At 37.4% G+C, this 20,145-nt stretch overlaps 1 protein-coding gene across 5 annotated transcripts in view; it reads right to left on the bottom strand.

The window, feature by feature from the left end:
- The window catches only part of DNAJC13 (DnaJ heat shock protein family (Hsp40) member C13), a 136,153-nt gene that overhangs the window by 96,926 nt on the left and 19,082 nt on the right, over positions 1-20,145 (bottom strand). For 4 of the 5 annotated variants that reach the window (XM_043965752.1, XM_043965748.1, XM_043965751.1 and 1 more), the window contains 10 exons: positions 15,425-15,500; positions 13,138-13,287; positions 12,756-12,797; positions 11,053-11,253; positions 9,011-9,217; positions 8,833-8,928; positions 8,367-8,458; positions 4,524-4,690; positions 4,303-4,382; positions 4,052-4,221 (listed from right to left, as the gene is read on the bottom strand). In XM_043965752.1, the coding sequence (XP_043821687.1) occupies positions 4,052-4,221; positions 4,303-4,382; positions 4,524-4,690; positions 8,367-8,458; positions 8,833-8,928; positions 9,011-9,217; positions 11,053-11,253; positions 12,756-12,797; positions 13,138-13,287; positions 15,425-15,500 (1,281 nt within the window). Of the gene's footprint in view, positions 1-4,051; positions 4,222-4,302; positions 4,383-4,523; positions 4,691-8,366; positions 8,459-8,832; positions 8,929-9,010; positions 9,218-11,052; positions 11,254-12,755; positions 12,798-13,137; positions 13,288-15,424; positions 15,501-20,145 lie in introns of those variants that run through there. The other variant, XM_043965753.1, reaches the window with a different exon arrangement.

Below are 20,145 nucleotides of genomic sequence, written 5' to 3'. Positions count from 1 at the left end.
TACAAATTGATTATATTACTATGCCAAAAGCAGGACATTATAAATTTTGCCTTGTTATAGTTGATCAGCTCACTCGGTGGGTGGAGGCCTTTCCCAGCCCCCGAGCCACAGCTGCCTTTGTTGCCAAAATTCTTCTTAAAGAGATAGTACCTCGTTTTGGCCCACCAGCCCGCATCGATTCTGACAAAGGCACACATTTCACTGATTCGATTTTATCCCAAATCTACTCTTTCTTGGGAGTGACTCCAAAATTCCACACGCCCTACCATCCACAAAGTTCAGGCCAAGTCGAACGTATGAATAAAGAGCTTAAGAGTATGATTGGCAAATTATGTACTGAAACCCATTTGAAATGGCCTGATGTTCTACCATTGGCATTATTCTATCTACGAAGTAGACCAAGAGGAGAACTTCATATATCTCCTTATGAAATGCTTTTTGGTCACCCTCCTATCCAAGCTAAAACTTTTTCCCCAGTTTATACATCACTGGTGGGAGGTGATACTTCTGTTGCTTCCTATATACAGGAATTACAGACCAGGCTACGTGAACTCCATGAGGCAGGAGCTGTGGTCCAGGCAGGACCATTAGACTTTTCATTGCATAAGTTCAACCCAGGAGATAAAATATATGTAAAGAATTTTCAGAAAACCAGTGGAACTCAACCTGCCTGGGAAGGACCTTTTCAGGTATTATTGACAACTCCTACTGCCATTAAAATTGGTGAAAAAGACTCATGGATTCATTGCTCTCATATAAAGCCTGCACCATTCATAGGTGAAGAGATTTCAGATAGACCTGAGGTAGACGCTAAAGAGGTAAAAACCCTAAAGATAGCAACTGTTAAAGAGCAAAGAGAGTTCAGAGGAAAAAGGCAGTTCCCATTTAATAATCCCACTGATCAGTTAAATGCTTTGGGACTCAGTCTTCGTAAAGTATCAGGAGACGGAAATTGCCTTTTTAGGGCTTTAGCAGACCAGCTAGAAGGTCACTGTAGAAATCATCTCAGACACAGACAAGAAGCTGCTTCTTATATGATTAACCATAGACAAGAGTTTGAGTCTTTTATAGTAAATGACTCCCCTTTTGAAGAATATGTTGATGAATTAAAGAAATTTGGAAAGTGGGGAGGAAATGATACAATTGTAGCATTTGCTAAGCAGCATCAGCTGAATGTTGTGGTTCATCAATTAAATCAGCCTTTATTGAAAATCAGTGGCACAGACAAAACTGATGCTAGAGAACTCCACATTTTCTACCATAAAGAACATTATGACAGCATTAGAAAGATCAATGACAATTCAGAAACCCCTGCCACTTTGGCATGCAGAGAATTGGGGAACCAGTTAAAACAATGTGGCATACCCCAAACTCTAGCAGCTTAAATACCTTAAAATTTAACAAGCATTTCCTTCCACAGGCAAAAGCACTGAAGCACATGGCCTAGTTTTCTGGCCCACCTCAATTTCTCCCACCCTTTTCCCTACCCTATACCTATTTTTTTTAATCCTTTTTGTTTTTTGTTTTGTTTTGACTTTTGAAAGGCACTGAAAAGACCTGGAATTCACCACACCTTTAAATTCTTTAAGAGCACAAAAGGGTGCTTAGCGAATCTTTTGCCTTTTATTTTTGGTTTTTGGTTTTGCTTTGTTTTTTTTTTTTTTTTTTTTACTTTTGTTTCTTTTGCTTTTCTTTAAAAACCCGATTTTGTAAACTAAGTGACTTTTCAAAGGCATTTTAAGTATATGCTATTGAATATTGAATCTTGCTAATTGAAGTCTTATTTCTTTTTGATGAATTAATCACCACTTTAAGTATCTGCTACTGTTATACTAGAGAATTCATGTATAAGATGATGTGGTCTACTTGCTAAAAGAAGATTATGTAATAATGTCTAAAAGAAGATTATGTAACAATGTCTAATATAATCAGCTATTTACATTCATTTATTATTTATATGTCATTATACTCTGGGTATGGTTTGGAATTATTGTATATATCACTAATATATTCTCAGTTATGCAGCATAGCACACATTTTTACCATCATATTGTCTTTGGTGAAATTAATGAGATTTCAGAAATATGGAAACTTATCATTTCAGAGACTAACTTGCTGTGAACTCTGATGCAGGCCCTGGAGAGAATATATGTGCAACAAAAGGAGAGACAGGTATACTTAAGTCCATGGTTTGCTTATGATGGTGACTATGTAGAGCACAATTACTAGGCACAGTCCAGTATTCATCCTCTCTCCCTCCTAATTTAACCTAATTTAACTGAACTTACTTATCTTTTTATCTCACTCAGTTGAATTCACCTGTGGCCTAGCACAATCACTGGCTGTCTCGGAACCATGAGATATGGTATGATAACCTTTCCATAACATTTTCAGGTGTCATGAACACATACTAAATTTGACTTTGATCCAGACACATGGTGGTAAAAAGTGTTACTGATTGCAAAATGCTATGCTAAGGTTTAGTAAAAAAAAAAAAAAAAATACAGCAATTCAAACAGTTAAAGAAGAAATCCAGCTTTCCAGACCAGAGTCCAGAATCCAGAATCCAGACCAGAGTCCAGAATCCAGTTTTCCAGACCAGAATCCAGTTTCCTCCTGATGACATCTTACCACTTCAAGAAGACAAGAGAACTCAGAGACTTTATATGAACTGTTTTGCTTTATTAGCTTTTACTATCTCCTTTCTGTTATATACTATCTGTAACATGTACTCTCTGCAGAGGCTCTCCCTTTGCAAGACTAATGTCAAAGCGTTGGTTCATGAGGAAAGAAAAAAAAATCGCCCCTCTCGACAAAACTTTCCTCTCTTCCTTTTCTGTATTGTTGTTCGCATATTATTAGTCAGCAGAAGTTATTATATTCTTTTTACTGTTCCATCAAGGAAACATTCCATTTCTTGAGGAAGCAAAGGGGGGAAATGTGGTAAAATATGAAAGTTTTTAACAGTCGGTTAGGATAACTGAAAGACGCCAGTTTTTCAAGGACCACCCTTTTGGGGAGGAGATGAACAGTCCGCCTGCTGCGCATGTCAGACTGCCTGCCGGGTACAGTCCGCCTGCTGCGCATGTCAGACTGCCTGCCGGGTACAGTCCGCCTGCTGCGCATGTCAGACTGCCTGCCGGGTACAGTCCGCCTGCTGCGCATGTCAGACTGCCTGCCGGGGTTTTTTGACTTCCGGGGTGGAGAGAAGGGGAGTAGCCTTTTTTGCCGGCTTGGCGGGACTCCTGGCGGCGCGGGACAGACGGTCTGACTCACTCCAAAGGTGGCCTAAATCGGTTTGGTGAGTTTTTATAAGGAATATAGACTAAGCCTAGATTTAAGACGATTTCTACTGTATTTCTATTTTCCTATCCTTCTAATCAACAACACCTTATATACAATAAAGGCTCTATCTAGAAAACCAGAAGCTTCTTCCATTTACTAGTCTGGGAGATAAATTAAGGGAAGGGTTAAGTAGGGGAGATTTATGATCTAATATCCAATTTTAAATCTCACACACCAAAAACAAGAGAAATAGTATGGTTCCATCTGCATCCATATTCCACGGTATCATTTTAAGACTACAAACCTCACATTTCTCCTAATAGTCACTGACCATATGTCGGTAATGTGTTAAATACAGGACATCTTGAGTCAGAAACATTCTTCGCTTTTAAATATTTACTTGTAATAACTAGAAACCATTTTGCCACAAGAGAAGGAAGCTGCTTCATTTCAGTTCAACTTTATTTCCTCATTAATAAAAAGTGTATAAACTAGCCTTTAGGAATACTTTTTGGAAGTTTTTAAAGAGTGAGACCCTGATCATTGCATATTATTTTAAGTCCATATAAAAACAGATGCAGGGGGCAGCTAGATGGTGCAGTGGTTAAAGCACCGACCCTGGATTCAGGAGTACCTGAGTTCAAATCCGGCCTCAGACACTTGACACTTACTAGCTGTGTGACCGTGGGCAAGTCACTTAACCCCCATTGCCTAAAAACAAAACAAAAGAAAACAAAACAAAACAGATGCAGAAGAGGCTACTCACTTGGGAAGCTGGGTAAAGGCCAGGAAGCCAGCTTTGGAAGCCACGAGCCTCCTCACAGCTTGGAACTGGCTCTCAAGCTCAGCATTGGATGCAGCCACATCACCTTCCTGTGACAGTAATGCCGTGATGGCATTGTTGATCAGCTTCTCTTTGTTTTCTGAGAAGAGACCCTAGTAGAGAAAACACACGTTTAAGTGTTTCCCCCCAACACCCACAGTTATCTCTCAAGAACTCATGGTATTTACTCTTACATCTTGTGTTACTGCATGTAGAACTCCACTGTAGGAAATATTAGCATTGAACCTGAATACAGCATCGGCAAAGTTGCCATCTGCAAAAAGATGGGGAAAAGAGAAGGAAAAAAGGGTTAAGTAGGTTCCCGTTCTGTTTAGTAACACATTTAGAAAAAAATATGCATACACATATACATGTATATATAGTAGAATGCAATAAGATTTGAAACAGCACTTACTTGGAGGCGTAGCTAAGAACCTGAGGTGAAGGCTTTCTACTTCCTCATCCACAGGCATGCTGAGCAATCCCCATCGCTGACCTTTATGTGTAGATGTCATTTTTACACAAACATCTCGATTACCAGAGGCTCTTACTCCATCCAACAAACTAGCTAACAAGGAATCTCTGAGCAGAAAAAAGAAGGAGGTGGGGGGAGAGGGGTTCAAAATACCATACCCCCAAAAAAGTAATTTCACTCTTAATAACACTCATCTTCTGTGACTTCCAGGACATCCTCAGACAGGACTCTATCACACTCCTACCTTTCTATAATGAATCCTCTCTCTACTTCCTTCTTAGATCCTTATACTCATCCTGACTCTTTAAAATGGGAAAAGTTCTATTCTTCATCTCAGCCTTCCTACACAATCTCCTTTGGCAATTTAATTGGTTCTCATTGGTTTCTTTTTCTTTAATTTTTGTGAGGCAATCGGGGTTAAGTAGTTCTCATGGTTTCAACTATCACTTCTTTGCAAATTCTCTTTCTAACCCTTTCTTCTGAGCTCTACCATCACAACTCCAACTGGAAAAAAGACGACTTCACTTGGCTGTCAAACAAGTCAGCATTTAAGAACCTACTATGTGCTGAACAGTGTCAAAACAGAAACTAAATGAAAAACAAACACGTTGGGGGAAGGGAGAAAGTCACCAAGCAGCTGGGAAGGCAGGAGAGAGCTCATGCAGAAGATGGCTCTTGAATCAAATCTGAAGGAAATCAGGCATTACGAGAGGCAAAGTATGGAGGCACATTCCAAGCATGCGAGCCAACTAGTGCAAAGGTATGGAGATTATGAAATGTATCACAGCATAAGAAACAAGGCCTGCTCAAATGAACTGCAGAGAGGGAATAATAACGTGTAAGAAGATGGAATGGCAAAATGAGATCAGATTGTGAGAAGCTTTAAATATCTAGTGGTACACATAAAGTTGTTGGCTTTGGCAAGAAAGCTTCCTTTCAAGACTGGCTGAAAAAAGAGATGGTGGAGTATGTCAAGGGATTGTGAGATTAGAAAAAGTACAGTTTCTTGGCAAATGGCCAAGATTTCTTCAGTAAAGTATGAGGCAAAGTCTTTAGCTAGGAAGGTGGAAGAAGAGGGTGGTTCTGTTGAGAGAAGAGGTTCAGAAGTTACTGTGGTGAGGACATTAGAGAATCAACTAGGGAAAACTAAAAGAATTGGTTTGCCACGGTGAGGGACCAGTTTGGATGAGATGAGAAGTCTTTAATAAGTCCAAACACCTTGGCTGCATGGCTTCTGCCAACTCTCTTCTGTTGGCACAGACTCAATATGTCTAAGACTGGGTTTGTCATTCCCCTCAAATCTATTCCTTACTACTTGACTACAACATCATTACCCCTATCTCCCATGTCCAGAACCTTACTGTTATCCTGAGACATGAGAGGTGAGGGAAAAGGAAAAATTTTATAGACTTTGCATTATTTCTTGCACCCGTTCTCTCTTACCATTACTACTGCTCTAGTACAGACTTTCATTATCACCAGTCTGAACTATTATCTTCCTGCGTTCCCTCCTTCATATTACTACCAGGTTTATCTCTATGCACAGATCTGGTTCTATTTCTCCTTGACTCATGAGCCGTCAATATGTGGCTTGTGCCTTCTGAATAAAATGCAAAAGCTTGGATTTACCACGAAGGCCCTCCAGAAGCTGAGCATCACCTACCTTTCTAGTCTCCCATTCACTTTCTCCCATACACACTCTCAGCCTTCAGCATCTCCTTTCTTTTTAGCTCACACTTTCCAGTGCTGGGAATGCCTCTCTTCCAACCTCTTGGCACTCCCACCCATCTTTTAAAGAAACAAAGTCACCTTCTCCAGAAAATCTTTTTGGATTGCCCAGGTGGTAGTGACTCTTCTCCCATCAGACCTCCCTTAGCATCCTTCTTGTTCATTTGTTATGGGCTATGCTTATTTGTGTATATTTTCTGACTCTTTAGTAAATAGACTGTAAGCTCCACTTGTGCTGAATGTGAAAGAAATGTTAAGGATTGTGGGAACATCATGTTTTTTAGTTTAAAAATGGCTTTAGATTAATGGAAATGTGAACTCAGAAATTCTTACAGGCTTTTTGGTTTTGAACTCCATCCAGAGTATACTGCTACTCCTATTTCTTACTTTCCTTTAATTTAAAGGGAATGTAAATTATAGCATAATGGTTCCAGGCAGATTGGCCTTATCTTTATTTTTTTTATCATAAAGGTATTTTATTATTTTCTAGTTACATGTAGAGATAGTTTTCAACATTTGTTTTTATAAGATTGCCTTATCTTTAAATGGCTAGTTCTGAGAGTGGGAATCTCAGATTAATATCATCTGGACTAAAGAATTAAGGGAAATCAATAAGACTGCACAGACATACAGTGGTTTTTAAAAACTCAGAACTGTTCTAACTCCTTAGCTGCAGCCCATTTAAACAATGCCAAGAGTGCCAATCACACCAACTTATTGGTGAATTCAGAAGATTTGGTTAAAGAGAATTCTATCACAGTGTGTGCAGATGCAGCCAGTTAGATAGACAGAAGTGATAGCAAACCTAAAACAGAGCAAAGAAAAGTGGGAGTGACTAGATAATACTTCTTATAGTAAACTCCTAAACTACCAAAAATAGTAAAAATGATAAAAGATATTTTAATACTGAACAAGAAGCTTATATTGATGCATTATCATGAACACTTTCAAAGAATAATCTGTAGTCTGGTAGGATACTATATATATATATTTTTTTTTTGGGGGGGGGCAGGGCAATGAGGGTTAAGTGACTTGCCCAGGGTCACACAGCTGGTAAGTATCAAGTGTCTGTGACCAGATTTGAACTCTGGTCCTCCTGAATCCAGGGCCGGTACTTTATCCACAGAGCCACCTAGCTGCCCCCTATATATATATATAATTTTTTTTTAAAGTGAGGCAATTGGGGTTAAGTGACTTGCCCAGGGTCACACAGCTAGTAGTTGTTAAGTGTCTGAGGCCAGATTTGAACTCAGGTACTCCTGACTCCAGGGCCAGTGCTCTATCCACTGCGCCACTTAGCTGCCCCTCTATACATATATTTTTAACAGAGCAAGCAATGTGCACAGGTCAACATAACACATCTGCAACAAATATAACAGAGGTAAGACTAAAGTTATATTTATAAAGAGGAAAAAAAGAAACATTATTGTGTAAAGATTAAGTCAGTTGAAAATGAGGAAAATTTAAAGGAGAAATTTCTTCCAAAGCAAATAGGGACCTGCTTCACTATCTCATTTACTTAATTTATGTCCATAACTTTCAGAGTGTATTTGAAAGAAAGGTTCCCAACATTATTAAGCTATGGATACCCACAGCTCTCATCTATTATAATAGCATTTGGGTTTTTATGGAGATGCGACTGCTGGGTCACAAATGTGACTCTGAATAATGGAAAATTCAATCAGGACTTAATAGGCTCATGCCATAACAACAACCGTATTCACACGGCATTTTCGTGTTTGCAAAGTGGTTTCTATGTCACTTTATTTGATCCTCGAAACAGCCCTGGGAGGTAGGTGCTATCAGTATAATACAAATGAAGAAACTAAACCCAGAGTCACATAGCCAGCAAGTGCCTGAAGCAGGATTTAAATTCAGGCCTTCCTGACCCCAACTCCAGCATTCTATCCACTATGCACCCTGGCTGCCATTCAACAAGTTATCTTAGAAAATTTTCATTTATCACACAAACTGTATTAAGGATGATCACCTGCAATTATGCCAGTGAATTAACATTAGAAGTACTTTCTAGTCTTGAAACAATTTTACAAATACCTCTCAGTTGAAGAATATTTCCGTATTTGCCCCTTTATAAATTCAATGGTAAAAAGCTGTGGATTTTCAAAGTCACAAACCAGTGCAAATACCTAATTTGATAAAAAACAAAAAACAAAAACAAAAGATTTTAAAAATTTAATGTTGAGAGGAATTTTCAAAAAACTTAACTAGCCTGCAAATGCAAAAGCCAATATAATTTCCAAGGACTTTCAGTCTCCATTAAAGATTTCTGTGCATCTCAAAATGACAAATGTTTGAGTCAATGAAAACTTTTCATATCTGTTCATTTAAAAGTTCTGCATAAAAAAATATTTCTGAAATGCTTAATTTTCTAAGATAAAATATTAAAAATGAGTCCCAAATATGAATTTCTAATATATAAATCCACAAAGAAAAAAAAGGGAAATAACGATTCTATATTTTGCCAAGAGAGCTTACATAAATTGGTAGTGTTGCTACTGACCTCCCCTAAAGGTTTCAGTGTTGCAATATTATAGGTTGCTGGATCACGTTCAACCAAACAAGTTTCTGTAAGAGCTAATACTCTCTTTACAGGTTCCTTCAAATAAAACATATAAGAATCAGTTAAATGAGAACAACAGATCAAAATAAAGAATTTTTCTATTCATCGCAGATCTTACCGAATGTCTAGGAGATATCTTCTGAACAACAAACTCTGCTAATGATGTTATGGATTCATCACCACTATATTTTCCAAAGCGAAGGTTTAAATACTGTTCAAATCCTAAAGGGTCTTTCCTGGTCCGCAGGGAAATGCCTATATAGTTGCCAGCATGATCTATTGCACTCTTGATGATTTCTTCCCTTTGTTCAGATGCAAACAGATGCTACAATTTTTTAAATGTTGAAAGTCAGATTTTCAGTTTGTTTTTTACAAAAGCATTTATATGCATTTAACCAGCAAAGGAAAAGCAGTTCAGAAAAGAAGCACTTTTAATAAAAGTAGGAATAATGTCTTATGATAAGTTATTGCAATGTACAAGCATTCCTGCTTGTTTTTTTTAAAACAAAGGATTTTCTGAACATAATGAAAAACAAACTCACATACAGCATCCAAAGAGCTTTAGTGTGTTTTACATTTTTAAGTCTATATAGCATCTGCTTTGTCTATTCTCCTGACCAAAGCTCACTTTTCCCCATAGCTTTCATGTGAGTCATTTTTCTTAGATATTTAGTAAAAATCATTAAGTAGTAGTGGTGGGGAAACTATTTAGTAGGACAGGAATGTAATTTCTTTAGCAGGGCTAAATTCCTTAATGACCAAGAGTTTAGAAAAAGCCAAGGGGCAGATGGTGGCACAGTGCATAGAGCACCAGCCCTGGAATCAGGAAGGACCTGAGTTCAAATCCGACCTCAGACACTTAACACTAACCAGCTGTATGATCCTAGGCAAGTCACTTAACCCCAACTGCCTCGCCCCCCCCCCAAAAAAAAGAAAGAAAGAAAGAAAAAGGGGGTGGGGGGGGGAGAAGAAAAAGCCAAGAGTAAGAAACACGTATTCTCTAGGCATCTCTCAACCCTGATGTGTAAACTGCACACTAGGTTTCATTTCTGCTACGAACTAGCTTTATCAGCCTGAACAAGCCACAACTTTGAAAGCCTTATTTTTCTCTATAAAATGAATGGGTTTTACTTTAAAAAACATCTAAGATCTGTTCTGACTCTAAAGGCCCACAATTCATTGCCATATAGTTATCCCTTCCAAATCGCAACTTTTCCCATCACTGTTTCTATATATTTCCGTTTGGCATAAGAAATTAAATAAAAATATTTTGAGAGTTTTGTGGAAGCCACAGACAACACATGAAGGCCAGCAGACAATGAAGAAAAAGATCAGAAACTCAGAAATGCATAAAATATATGTATAGTATTAACCCAAATTTTACAGTAAGGTACTGTAAACACCCCATAAAAGAAAAAAAAAATTAACCCTCTTTGGCAAAAAGGGAGGGCCAAAAAATTTTATGTGGGTTTTCCAGATCTGGGGGTGCCATGCCCCAACCCCCTCAATGTGGAAGGGATAACTGTATACTGAAACCACAAATGTGTAACAAGTTCAGCACTCATCTATTTGCAAACAGGTCAAGTCAAAGCAGCCTTTAAGTAGTCTACTATAATTTGTAAAAGGCTCAGGAACTCCAGGGTTGAAAACTGAATACAACTACCAATGATCTTCAGATTTATGAGGTCTAAAACATTAGACAGACCTCAAAATCTACAAGACTCAAAGGAAGCTAAAGTGGGAAAAAACCTTGGCTTCTTTCTGAAAAAAGTTCAATTCATTTTATCTATTTCCTAACTATCAAATCAATAAAAATAGATGCAGTTTAGTGTAGTGGATGCAGCCCATCTTGGAGTAAGAAAGACTTGAGTTCAAGACCTGCTCCTGCCATACAATGGCTGTATATGTCTGAGTGAGACACTTCGATTTTCAGAGCCTGCAGAGCAGGTGGTGACCTGCACTGGTAGAAGGAGCTCCCTCATTCAGAATTTTCTTATACTATTCAGTCCCTATGCTATCAAAAACTGTAAATTATAGAGTTAAAGAAAGATCTGAAGTTAATATGAAATCAACACTAACTGTTGTGACAGTATCTGAATATAAAGACACTCCCCCCCACCCCAACTAACCATTTATGAAATTCTCCTTCCAAGTACTTACCAATCTACTAAATCCTCCATAAAGTATACAAAACCCCCCTGGGTAATCAGCAAGGTCGGCAAAACCTTCAATATTTCTGTAGTCATAAGAACAAAGGACTCTATTGGTCGCAGGATTAATTTGGTCAAAACCTCCAGGAGTTACTTCTAAAATGACAGGTTTTCTTGTATCACTCCAATGATGCTTAAAACAATTATACCTCTACAAAGGAAAGGAAGATGATTTAAGATTTAGGTTCTTAAGTTTGTCACAAAATGAAGTTATAGCTCCAATTCCTATTTATTACTAAAGTTGTTCTTCAGATTTTGATGATGCTAATTTTACTTGAAAACAATTTGTTCTTTTCTATGCAATAAACATATGGTTTGCAATGTAAAAAAAAAAAAAAAAAGAATGGTCCTAGAATACTATAACAAAAAGTGTAATCAAGAATACTCTTAAAACTTTTTAATATTTCTAGAAGCCTTCAAATGAAAAACTCCATCTAACACTTCAAGTACACTATACCATACAATTCAAAGAACTAATTCAGAACATTAGCATATATTTTAAAGTAACACAAAGAAAAAAACATTAGCCCATAATTTCAATAAAAGACTGTTTCAATTAGAACATCATTCCCAATAAATATAAAGAATTTCCTTCAAGAATGTTTATGATATTAAAAAATATAACTTCCATTCACATACAAAGTCCTTCCATACTTTAGTAAGCTCAAACATTTCAAAGTATTCATTAATATGGTAAAACACAGAATTCAGTATCTAGTAGTTAAATGATAGAACTACTATCAAGCTTTATCAATAACAGTCTTTATAATAGCTAATATACAGGCAGAAATTGTTTACTTATATAAAACAATGCCCAAAACATACACTTTAGACTGTTATAGTTCTATTTCAAGTGTTCTCATTAGGAAATACAGCAAAGGTGGAAAAAAGTAATCTGATGGTCATCAAAATTCACCAAAAAGTTTCTTCAGGCAACAGGACAACTAATTGGCTATCAATAACTAGTGGAGCTCTGGGAAAGCAAAGATGGACTCAACCAAAAAAATCAAGGTGGCAATTCTAATATAACAGGGCAACAGCAGGTCACCACTACAGCAACCTGTCTTTTATAAGATGCCATGGGTGCTTAAAAAACTTATTTTATGATAGTAGGCCAAAGGGGCAGATTTTTCTAAGTTCAAATGTTCCTGAAGAACTAGGAAGTCTTCTGGGACAACTGGGGAAACTTAGCTGGATTCTAAGGTTGTTAAAGTTTAAATACTTCTGAAGGGTAGTGCTCAGGCTCAAAACTGCTGGCACATGGCTTATTGGTTATTTGATAATGTGGAGCTTTTTAACTAGGGCTTCCAGCATTGCCATATCTGTTAGCATTTCAGCAGTGTCCTCTCAATTGGAGAATCTTTGTTAAGAAGCAGAAAAAAGGTGCCAAACTACTTCCATTTGAACTTCTCTGAAGAACTAACCACATTATGTATCAATATATTAGTTGCCTAATTAATTTCTATCACTTTGTATTTTCACACAATAGGTTTCTGGAGGTAGGAAAGAAAGAACACCATAACAACCACTGTCAGCTCCACCATGAAAGCCACATGTACATTTTTCTTTATGATTACACTGATGTGTCACAGGGCTATACTTCACCAAGATAAGAAATTAAATTCTTTCATTTTACACAAAGAAAATACTTGCCCTTCCTGTGATTTTTCCTTCTGAAAAGTCAGTCCTAAATCTCTGAAAGAAAAAAAGTTATGAAAATGTGGCAAAATTTATCAAGTAGATTTCTTATCCATCCCCCCCACTCACCCAAATTAAGCAAGAGCTGGACACACAGCCAAAATAACATCTTTTATCCAAGAAAGCTTTCAGGGCCATGTAATTGAAATATTACACAAAGTACATAAAACTTCAACGCAGAGTTATAGCAATCACACGATGTGATCATGCACATTCGTAATCCAAAGACTAATGTAATCATGTATGAATCATTTTTATCCTTGATTATATTATTACTTATATAATGAAATAAGGAAAACTTAAAATAGTTGGTATACTGATAAATACATTTTCTTACCAGTGCTTCTGTTAGAAGTTCTGTCCTGTGCTCTGTAGAAAACTTTAAAGTCTCTGACTTTTTCCCACTTCCTTTTCGAAAAGTGAGGTTGAATTCTGTTCCCTGTCCTTTTCCAACAGGACTAATGCTACAAATATCTCCATAAGGCCACTAATGCAAAGAAAACAATTCATTCAACACTGTCATAATAAAATAAAATTTACTAGCTCCATAGTTCATTGTGGCTAGACTCCCCCAATATGTGCTGATTTTAATGAGCAGTTTCTCTGCTATGTATTACTGCTTTTGGTGATTTTGGAGCCCTGTCTATCATCTTATGATTCTCTAGGAAGCAAAGTTAGTATGAATCTGCATTATTACTTAAAACACCTACTTTTCTCTAAGGGAGGCAGCACAGCCAAGGGAAGAGAGAGATCTTCCGGGTGTCGGGAAAGCCATGATTCAAATACTGCTCTGGCACATACTGCCTGTGTGACCTTGGCAAAGCCTCTTGGCACTGCCCTATGGGGACAGAAGTACCTGACCCTTATGAAATCATAGGAGCGGCTCCCCAAAGGCCCTACCCCCAACTTACAGCTTTTCTGTGAGTGTAGGTTTTGGGGAGGCCCCTGACATGAAAGAAGCCTCGAAGAAAGCCGCGCTGCAGCATGTAGGGGGGACGCGAGCAGGGGGTACAACAACAAGAACACCTGCTCTGGAATCAGGAAATCTGGGTTCTGGCACCTTCCTTCCCTCTGAAGGACCTTCCACTGACACAGTCTCTTAGTCACATGCAGTGGTCTGTGTGTTGTCTCCTCAATGAGAATGGGAGCTCCCTGAGAGGCAGGGACCATGATTTTGTCTTTCTTTTCATCCCCAGTGCTTAGCACGGGGCCTGACACACAGTAAGCTTTTCATAAATGCCCAACTAACTAAAATACATGGATGTGCCTAAAAGTTAAAGGCTACCACATATATAAGCCAAATCAACACTCAGCCCCTCAGTTTTAAAGCATTAGGAAATTTAATACAATAGTAAACAAAGAATGAAAGGGGGGAAGGAGACAAAAAACATTTCTATTACCCGTGCTACAGTCAACTCATAATTCTGTAAAGATTAAATAGCATTAAAAAAAACCCACAAAAACACACAAATTTTGTAGTAAAAAATTGCATGTATTTGCTGAATTGAACTTGATCACTTAATTATGACCCCCAAAATGTATTACTAAAAAGTCCATTCGTCATTGGACAAGGCCAATTGCAATCATTTTTTCAAATATTTTTATATTTTAATCTTTTCATTTAAGTCAGTACTTAGAGAATTGCTACCATTATTCCCAACAAACATTCTATATAAATTACACAAGAGATGACTACATACATGCCCTTTATATAAGGGCCAGGGAGAAAAAAATCCACATTAAATGTGAACGCCACATCAAATCAACAATCTCCAGTTCTCAAGACTCAAGTCTATGTATTTCCATTGTGTTTTAGGTGCAGGGTACAGCAGATTCCCTTTTCAGCTACATTTCACACCCATGCTGCAACAACACATTTATATTCAAATCAATTTCTCTCACTGAGTTCCTTCTATGTGCCAGGGAGGCACTAGGGCAGGCTCTGAGGACACAAAGACAAAATGCTAAACACGTCCTGCTCTCGGGCAGCTTACATTCTATCCACGTGTACAAACCCAAACCAGAATCAACATGAGGTAATTCCAGAAGACGGGGCACTAGCATCTGAAACAAATAGGAAAAGACTAACAGAGAAGCCTAGTGCGAGCTGAGCTGAACTCAAGGAGCTCTCAGAGGCACAGGAGAACACTTCAGGCAGGAGTACAAGTTGTTGAAAGATGTGGAGACAGAAGATAAAATGTCTTGTGTGAAGAAGAGTAAATACGTCTGTCTGACCACATTACACAGAGTATGTGTCTCTTCATAAAAACCCCATAGTTGGTATAAATATTGTTTTACAGAGAGCACACTAAGGTTAAATGACTTGCCCACAGCCAGCTGGATTCCAATCCAGGCCTTCCGTCTCCAAGGCCAGGACACTTGTTCTCCAGCCCACAACTGTTTCAGTTCCTCCATAAGCTATTCCTGCCCCTCCAGCTGCACACCATTCCAACCCACTTTTCTACTGGTCCCATCTATTCATGTCTAGAGAGCACAAGAAATATACAATTCAGGTGCTGTTCAATAATCTTTTTTTTTTTCATGTTTTAAAGGTCGTTTTTTATTGAATACTGTTCAATATTCTAAATTCAAATTGAATTATAAACAAACAACTTGACACTTACCTGATTTGTAACTTCTAGGGTATTGGGATTATATGTAGTGATTGCATGGGTTCCAATGGAAAAGACTCGTTTGTACCTAAAAGAATGGAAATGTTTAATTTTTGTTTTTCCAATTCAAGTAATCAATACAATCTATAACAATATGATTAATACTAAAATGAAAAAAGAAATTTAAAGCTGTTTACTAATGCTATCACTTTTAATACCGATGTTTTATAATATAAAAACATTTTGAGCTTAAGCTATTAACTTTAATAAAAAGAAAAATATAGTAAGACATGTGAGCAACTCTATATATAGACAGAGGCTGAATTGGTAGTCTCTGGATCTCAAATAATTCTAAATTAGAAAGGTTGATAAAAGATGGCACACAGCATCAAGTCTTTCAAAATATGCTTTGAGAAAAACTAAGGTAGAATGGAAAGAAGCACCATGGCTTTTATCTCCAAACAGCATAATTTCAGTTAATAAAGAACATTATTGGAAGCATCTGTCTATTTTATTAGTGTGCTTTTAAGTTCAAGAATTGCACTGGAATTCACAAAAAAAGAAAAAAAAAAAAGGTCTTCAGCAGAGAAGGTGAATCCTTAGAAGCTTTATGGTAGGCACAGATAAGAATTATACAAGATGAGAAGGCATGGATGGGCTACAATCTCTAATGGTTAAATGAGTTTATACATTAAATGGGTTTATACATCTAAAATAATTCTTCCTTAATTCTGACATCTTGAAGACAGAGAATACTCACTAGAGAGGCAATATGGAAGAAGCTCTGACACCTTCCCATAGTTACACAATTAGTCACAATATCTCTGAGTCTGTTTCCTTGTTTGTAAAATAGAAAGGCTAGTAATACTTTAAACTAGTTACTTCATGGGGTGGTTTGAGGAAAGTGCTTTGTAAATGTTAAAAATATGGCATGTGAGGGGGGCAGCTAGATGGCTCAGTGGTTAAAACACTGACCCTGGATTCAGGAGTACCTGAGTTCAAATCTGGCCTCAGACACTTGACACTTACTAGCTGTGTGACCCTGGGCAAGTCACTTAACCCCCATTGCCTGCCAAAAAAGAAAAATATGGCATATGAAACTAACGGAACCAAAATCAGAAGAAAAGCAGGAAACTGGGGAAAATAATTTTTATAGCAATTTTCTGTGATAAAGGTCTCATTTCTCAAATACATAGAGAATTGTGCCAAAGTTATAAAGGATATTTTTACAATTTCACCTCATGTGTTTGCAAAGGAAGCTTGCCTATCAATCTAGGAACTATTAATCAATGAAGACATGCTTCCCTGGAAAAAGACTCTAAAAGAATGTTTTTCCATTAAGGACGATATATTTTATTCCCTAAAATTCTTCAATGTATGACCTGGATCATTGTTATAGACATGAAGGTTTTATAGGTTTAAGGTGTGTGTGTGTATGTGTGTATATATGTATATAAGTACATAAAAACACACATACATACATATTTGATATTATTAAGTAAAATTTCAATGTCAGTAGTGGTAAACTACTTAAAAATTTCTAGTTACTAAAACTCAATTTAAAAAGACTTCTAATGTAAAAACAGCTTTTGAAAGGCTATAAAGAAAATACTGTGTACAATGTAAAGATGAATTCTACCCATGTAGCCTAGATTCTTTGCTGAACCAGTAGGTTTAAATTTCCCTACTACAGCATCCCGACACAAGAATAACCAAGCCATCAATTGGATGTGTATGCTAATTACCACACAAAGAGAGCAAAAGAATTCCTGCTCAATATCTGAAAACTTCATCGACTTTTTCCTTAAGAATAATCCAAGTATCTGAAACAAACTTGCGCAAAGAACAGTAGTTCATCATTTCATCATGGTCAGAAGAGTTTTAATCTTTACCATTCTGCAAACTGCAAAGCATTTAATTTCAAACTTAGGTAGAGGCTGAATAATATGCCACATGTTAGTGTCATTAAGTATGTACAATATTGTGAATATAAAGAGATACTAAGGGAAAATCAGACCCCTTTCCAGCTCACCATCCTTACTCTGGCTGTGGGCCTCATATTTAGACAATCCTTTTTTCTTCAAGGAGTGAGCATAAAACTTGATCTTATTATTTATGAGACAAGAAGGTAAAATTGGCTCAACTGAAGCATATGGGATAAGAAATCATGTCCAATGGGGATGGAGAGAGGTTAGGGCCAGGTTGTGAAGAGCTTTAAGAGCTAAACTAAGGAGTTTATATATGATCCTAGAGGCATTAGGAAGTCACTAAAGTTTACTGAGAAATGGCATGGTAGTATTTGCACTTAAGGAAAATCAATCTGGAAGTAATGGTGGCAAGACAGACTAGAATGGGGGGGAGACTTGAGGCAGCAAGACCAATTAGGAGGCTATTTTAATAATCCAGACCAGATATAATGAGAGCCTGAGCTAAGGTAGTACTCATGTGAATAAGAGAAAAAGGTGACATAGATGATGTTAAGAAAAATTCAATAGTCTCAACAATAACAACAACAACAAAAAAGATGTTCCTCTGAATTAGTGGAAAGACTTTCTTCACTGGAGATTTGTGCACCAATGAAAACACAGGGCTGGTCCTTGCAAAAACCCTACAGAGACAAGTTTGCATTGAGGTAAAAAAAAGGGACAAGAAGGAATTGAGAAATGAGAAAACAGAAGTGAGTGTGGGGTTTTTTTTGTCCCTACAAGCTTGTCTAATAAAGTATTGAGAGAATTTGAGTCAGATGTCATTCACTCACACCTATAGATATGGCTTAAAAATGACTGACTCATAAATTTTCAATTTCTTCAAAGTAACCTTGATTTGAATAAGCAATTTCATTTAAATAAAAAAACAACTGTTTTGGAGTCTCTTGCTGGTTAAAATGATCGAGTGAAATTATGCAATACAAGAATAAAGTTTTTAACTGTGCTGTTTGGTTCTCTTTTCACTTGGATGAGATGTTGTAATTTTCAGTAGCTTCAATCTTCAAAATGAGCCTACCCATCTCAAGAACACCTAAGAACTTCTGTTTTACAAATATCTTAGCTAAGTATTAAAGCAGCGTCAGAAGGAAAGAGCATCATACCTGTGGATGGGGAAATATGGCTCAGGAAACAGCCTTCCCCCTAGGAATGAGTTGTTCCTTTTCTGCTGTTTCCTCTCTATCCCATAGAGAGTTATGAAAATAGTTAAGAAACCAGTTATTAAATATATTTCATTAACCACACTTGAACTAAATAGAGGATTTAGAGCCAATGTGGAGCCATAAAAACAAATTATCTTAACTAAAAAATGTTTGCAGTTAGGTTAGATAAGAGTTATTAGTAAACCAGTTTGAAATGACATTGTTTTGTGCATATCATTACTGTATCATTTAACTGCATGAATTATCAGGCTACTTTCATTACTTTTAAACCCTTTGGGGGAAAGCAGTCCAGGCCAAGTAGGCAACTCATATCAGAAGCTCTATGGAAAGAAAAGTGGAAAATTGGATAGGAAGTGACAGTCTAGCCCCTATTTCCTAAGAATTGCTGGGAAAATTGGAAACTAGTCTGGCAGCAATTAGGCTTAAACCAACACCTTATGCCATACTGTACAAATAAAGCCCAAATAGATGTAATCTTAAAAACGATACCATCAGAAAATGAGATGGGAGGCAGATCATGTACCTCTCCCTTCTTGCAGGTATGGGCAGGAGACATGTTCTTAGGGGTGGAAGCAATCACACACACACACACACACACACACACACGCACACGCACACGCACACGCACTAACTTGAACTATATGAAACTGAAAAGCTTCAGCAAAAATAAAATTAATGTGTCTAGGAAAAGAAGGGAAACAAGTGAATGAAGAAAAAACCCAATCAAACCACTCAGAGATACGGGTTTGGTATCCCAGATGTAAGAGAATAACATATAACAGACCAAAGCCATCTCCCACTAGGTAAGAGGTCAAAGGTGACAAACAAATAGTTTTCAAAAGAACTACAAACTACTACCAATATGAAAGAATGCGCCAAATTGCTGATAAGAAAAGCGTATATTTTTAAAATCTCTATGGTTTCACAAAGTCAGCTCTACACTTTAGAGAAATCAGTTTGACATCTGATTGAAAGATGTCTTGGGGTAGGGAGAATCTGGAGTCAGGGAGACAAACCAACAGGTTATTACAATAATCCAGGCCTGAGGTGATGAGGGCTTGTACTATTACCCTGGTAACAAAGGAGAGAAAAGGGCATATTTAAGATGTTATACAGGTAGAATCAACAAGACTTGACTTCTTAAAACAGGAGCTATGGGTGGGTTAAATAGAACCAAGAATCATCAGCATAGAGATAACAATTAAATTTATGGGAGTTGATAAGATCAACAAATGAAATAGTATAGAAGGAAAAGAGAATAGCAGGCAGCTAGATGGTAGAATGGCTTCTGGGTTCTGGAGTCAGCAAGACCCGAGTTCAAGTGTGACCTTGGGCAAGCTCCAGTTTCCTAACTATAAAATGGAAATAATAATAGCACAACTTCTCAGGGATGTTATGAGGATTACCTGAGATAAATCTGGTAAAGCCTTTAGCCCGGTGCCTAGTACACAGTAGATGCTATGTAAATGAAAAGGAGGTAGAAGACAAGACAGCTTAACCCTATTCCTTTGCAGAGGTGAAAGGTCCCTGGGTGTGATACATGGCATTTCCCCCCAACTTTATCCATGCATTTATCTATGTTGCC

The sequence above is a fragment of the Dromiciops gliroides genome, chromosome 5 (assembly GCF_019393635.1).
Source record: "Dromiciops gliroides isolate mDroGli1 chromosome 5, mDroGli1.pri, whole genome shotgun sequence".
NCBI classification, from domain to species: domain Eukaryota; kingdom Metazoa; phylum Chordata; class Mammalia; order Microbiotheria; family Microbiotheriidae; genus Dromiciops; species Dromiciops gliroides.
Note: the sequence above shows the minus strand (reverse complement) of the source record. Positions and strands in the feature narration are given on the sequence as shown.